The sequence below is a fragment of the Palaemon carinicauda genome, chromosome 17 (genome assembly GCF_036898095.1).
Source record: "Palaemon carinicauda isolate YSFRI2023 chromosome 17, ASM3689809v2, whole genome shotgun sequence".
NCBI lineage: Eukaryota > Metazoa > Arthropoda > Malacostraca > Decapoda > Palaemonidae > Palaemon > Palaemon carinicauda.
Genome location: NC_090741.1, coordinates 24,060,648 through 24,065,647, shown reverse-complemented (window position 1 = coordinate 24,065,647; position 5,000 = coordinate 24,060,648). Strand labels below are relative to the sequence as shown.

The 5,000-nt window shown below is 36.0% G+C and overlaps 1 protein-coding gene across 1 annotated transcript in view; it reads left to right on the top strand.

Annotated features, from left to right (window-relative positions):
- Positions 1 to 1,709: 1,709 nt before the first annotated feature.
- LOC137656252 (uncharacterized protein C05D11.13-like) overlaps positions 1,710 to 5,000 on the top strand; it is a 14,893-nt gene continuing 11,602 nt past the window's right edge. Inside the window, exon 1 of the mRNA XM_068390422.1 lies at positions 1,710 to 1,924. Within this exon, the coding sequence (XP_068246523.1) occupies positions 1,710 to 1,924 (215 nt within the window). The remainder of the gene's footprint in view (positions 1,925 to 5,000) is intronic.

Here is a 5,000-nt window from a genome sequence, read left to right as displayed (position 1 = left end):
ATTTCTGATCCTGATTTCAATTAATACTTTGAAATTCATGTGTATTTTATTTACGTTTCTCTGTATAACCTTTAATTTTTTTTTTCAGGAAAGTTATTATCCACCAATGCCAATTTCATTAAATTAATTATTGCGCATACCAGACAGTTAGCCATTTATTCTTTGGTATGTTACGTTGTTAAGAATATTTTTTCCTGTTTTAGAGAGAGAGAGAGAGAGAGAGAGAGAGAGAGAGAGAGAGAGAGAGAGAGAGAGAGAGATGTTTTCTTTACATGTTCTAATTAGAATAGTTTAGACCGGTAGAGCATGCTTCGAGCAAATGTTTTTTTTTTTTTTAGGATTTATTTATTTGCTGTCGACAAACTTGGAAGTTTTGTGTTTACTTAACAACCGTAATACCTCATTTGCGGATCTTTCTTTGAATGCTGAACAGTTATTGTTGCTGACCTTGCTTGTTTAGGTGATTGATTTGATTGCTCTAAAGGATTTGAATGATATTGATGCAGTGTAGACCTAGCGTGTGATGGAATTTCTTCTTTTGGATTCATGATAATAATATTGAAAATGATAATGATGATTACAATGAAGTAGCCCGATTATAGAAAGTGACAGGACGTCCAAATTAACGGAGATCACCCATGGCCACTGAGCTGTTCTGGTGTGCCGTAATAAAAATGTTGGAGTTCGTGTGTACGAGCGCGTCCGTGTCCACATACTTACATATATAGTACATAGGTAAATATATTTAGCTTATAATTTGGCTGAAATTATCGTTTTAGTTTTAGGTGTCATATGATTCTTGTTCTATTTGCTTGTTGGTGGTTGGTTTTAGTTTTATGAAATATATTATTATTATTATTATTATTATTATTATTATTATTATTATTATTATTATTATTACTAGCAAGGCTACAACCCTGGCTGGAAAAGCAGGATGTTATAAGCCCAAAGGCTCCAGCGGGGAAAAAATAACCGAGTTATGAAAGGAAATAAAGAAGAGATTAAACTACAAGATACTTATGAACAATTGTAATAAAAAGTGAAGAGCAGTAGCAACATTAAACCATTAAATCATTAATGCTTATGTTTTGTTTAATTGTCCCTTCTGTCCAAGAGTCCGGTTTTTGATAACATAAGGGGAAGATTTGTATTGTAGAGATACTTGGTAGTAAATAAGATTCAAGGGTGTGAGGTTTGTTTTGTAGCATCACGTACAAACCTCGAGCCGCAAGATTATTCTTTGTATTCTTTATAATTACCCTGTTAGACCCCTACTTCTTCAGACAGATTGAAATGTTTTCTGATCTTCGTATGGCACCTCAAGACCGGGTAAGCCTTCAAGCACGACTTGTATTTTTCGTCTGTTTGGCGGGAGCCGAGAGGTGAAAGGACTCCATACACACACACGCACACAGACACACACACGCGCAGATTGACCGGACAGTTCCTCCGATCGTGGCTCTTAGACTCTAGGTCATAGCCCCCAGAATTCACTCTCTTCTTCAAACTGTCCGCTCTTACTTTAGGCCTATGAGAACACAGGTCCACTTATGGTCATGACCCGCCATTACTGAACATCCATCCCAGCCCAAGCTTCATGTATTCAGGAAAAAAAAAAGAGAAAAAAAAAAAAAAACACCAACTGTAGCAGTAAAATGGCTCCTGTTATCCTTACCCGATGTTAGGTTTTAAAGATTTTATTGTCACTCATGAATGGCAGGGGCAAGGGAAAGTGTCATTTGCCCCGAAGGCTGTCCTTATATGCTGTGATCAGCACTCAACCACCGTTTCTACCCAAGCCAGGACCAGAGAGGGCTAGGCAATTACTGCTGATGACTCAGCAGGAGAGACCTATAGGCTTCACCAAACTCACCATCATTAGCTCACAAGTTGGTGAGATTGCAAAAACCAAAGAAACTAACAGGTTTGAGCGGGATTCGAACCCCAATATGGCGATAAACAGGCAGAGATGTTGCAAATAGGCCGCAACAACCATTCAAGATGAATCTCGAGGATGGGCTCGAGGAGCTACAATTCACCTCAGCAAGCACAAAGGTTGGAGCACACCCGGTCTATTTGGATCGAGAACACGTGTCAAAAATGTTTCAATATGTGGCCACATTCCCCCTTTAAATTAGATTCTTGCCTAATTCAAGATCACTTTCTGGCTTAGAATATTCAGGTATAGATGCAGAGTTTTGCAGAAATTGACTCCATAACCCTACGGACGCCACATACTATTCAATCAATCTTCACCCACATGTTTTAATAAACCCCCCAATTTATGGTGTAATCAAGTAGACCTTTGGATTAAGGCCCCTGTTGTATTTTATGCATTTTGTTAACTCCTGTCACAAAGTATTATCTCAATATGTCAAGTCTCCTTTTGTTTTATGCTTTGACTAGCCTTTCGTTATATTGTTGAATTTTGGGTAATTTAAGATGACCATTTAAACATAGATTGTAAGATAGTAAGTATAAAGGAGTGATATAAGTTAATGGATTCCCCGATTTTGTATATAACCAATACGAATCCATTCACCCTTTTTATTGAGTTTAGATTAATATGTTCATTTACATACTCTCCACCTTAGAGGTAATTAAGATTAGTTTGTGTTCCAGCTACTTTATTAAAAGGATTTAAGTTAAAGTTAAGGATCTTTGGTTAGAACATATATCAAGACAAGCTCGTCTAGTTGTTAAAGTTATGCATCTCATCCTAAATTTAGGCTAGTAGGTAGATTTCAGAATAAATATGAAACCACTATGCGATACTGCTCTATAGCATGCTCTTGTTGTGTTGTCCCTTAATTGATCGTTTTGTCAAATGCTCACAGTTGTCGTGCACTATTCCGACCTCAGTGTAGAACCTGACCACTGAAGTGGTACTGGTGCTGACAAATCCAGTATATAACTGTCACTTGTTATCTGAAAGTAAGATTGTGTGTATGATTAGCGAATCAAATCACTTTGTGAATTCTCCCTGATAGCGTGGAATGGTGGCGCTCCAATACCCCAGGGCAGGATCCTAAATTTCTTTTGTTAAGAGTTTCACCTGGAAAAGTAAATTACCCATGCCTAAAAGTTAGTTGTATATTCCTATCTCGTCCATAGTGAACCTAGAAATGTTGTTTCGTATGAAGAGTTAGTCTAGAATTTTCAGGTTTCAAATGGGGACCTAGATAAATTCTAGCTTGTTTTCCCAAATGGTAATGTTAAATTACTTGTGTCACTTGCATAATCCATGATGGATGCCAAACACCACCTGAATTTTTTTTCAATGTTTTCATTAATTTACTAGAAAGATATGTTATCATTCAGGGGGTTTCATGTGTCTAGAAATAAGTTTGGGTTTTATCTTTTCCTTTCTAATTCAGTGTTATGTGCTAAGATAGAAAAATTTTAAATCTTTGTTGGCAGAGAACTGAATTTAATAGAGGAAAGCCAGTTCACATTAATTTTATTCATTTTGGTAATGGTTTCTTGTTTGAATGGTATAATAAACTACAATAAGTGCAACCAAGCCTATTCTCAGGACAGGGGTTTTTCTGTGCCTAGAGCTCATATTTTTTAAGTACTTATTCCAGCTCTGGGCTGGAGGTTAGGTCTGCCTTCAACTCATAGGAACTGGCTGAACAAATATTCTATAAAAGGTTGTAACAAATATGAAATGGAATCAAAATACAAGAAAAACCCTGATGAAAAGTAACACTGCATTCTAGGACAATAATAAAGAAAAGAAAAAGAAATCTAGATGGCTATTGGTGGCCATTTAGGATTATACAAATTACCCAAATTGCTCAACCTTGGCATTTGGTAACCAATCTAGAATTCCCCTTTGCTACTAAACTAAAATTCTGTTAGGCTCCCACAGGAAACCAAATCAAGAATAAAGCTTCGTAAGAAGTAACATTTCTAGGCTCAGAAAGTTTCAAACAGACTTTATATCTATATCTAAATATGCATACACAAGGGCCTTAATCCTTTTAATTTTAGTGTAGTAAACTTCCCCAAATATTTAGTACAGGTCTGAAGATTCTCTTCTACTACTTGGGATAAGTCACCGGAATCCCATAATCCAATCCAATTTTCTTTGTGGAAACCTGGATCATTATCTTCATTGGTCCCAAGATGTAAATTCCATATTTCAACATGATTTCTGTGAGATCTGTTGATTTGCATTTCTGTTTGACTGTTACTTTATTGCACCAGTCTTAATTTATTTTTCTTGGTTGCATGAAAAGACAATATAAATCCTGATGTATATCCCTTTGTTTGATGACTTACAGTGAATAAATTCATAGGACAGATTAATTTTGTCATGAAAAATTTAATAGAAATTCAATAATAACATACTTAGCTTATTTTTCTCATGAGGATGTAATAACTAATGCATTGTAAATTTCCCCTGATGATTATGAAACTTAATGTATTTGCTATTCGTTTTCATAAAAAAAAAATATATATATATTTACTTCAGAATGAAATCAGGTAAAGTGATAGGCATATCGTAGGCTGGGTCTCCACCATGCGAAGTGATTGATTTGATTCATGAAGAATAATTTGACTAAAATCATTTTGAATAATCATACTTCCCATGGAATGAATCCGACTCAAAACTCTACAGTCAGTACCAAGGCATACTTTGAAGAGCATGGATGTAGATACTTATGCTAAAAGAGCAGTTTTGGCATGGCTCAGACAACTTAGACATGAGCACCGATTTTTTTGTGTATAAATTATTGGCAAAAGACACGACCCACAGATAAGCCTTGATGCATCCACCGCAAAAGGAATGGCTACACTTGTTGAAACTATAATTCCACACAGATGCCTGTGATTGTGTTATTTTTATAAAGATTAAGTAGCCACCCTGACAACAACGCCAATTAGCTTCCAGGATGACATAATGCCCATCAATGAAAAAAATTGTGGTGTTCCTCTATGCACCAGTCCAGTACATCTACAGAAAATGATGAGGCAAGAAATAAACCCTTTGC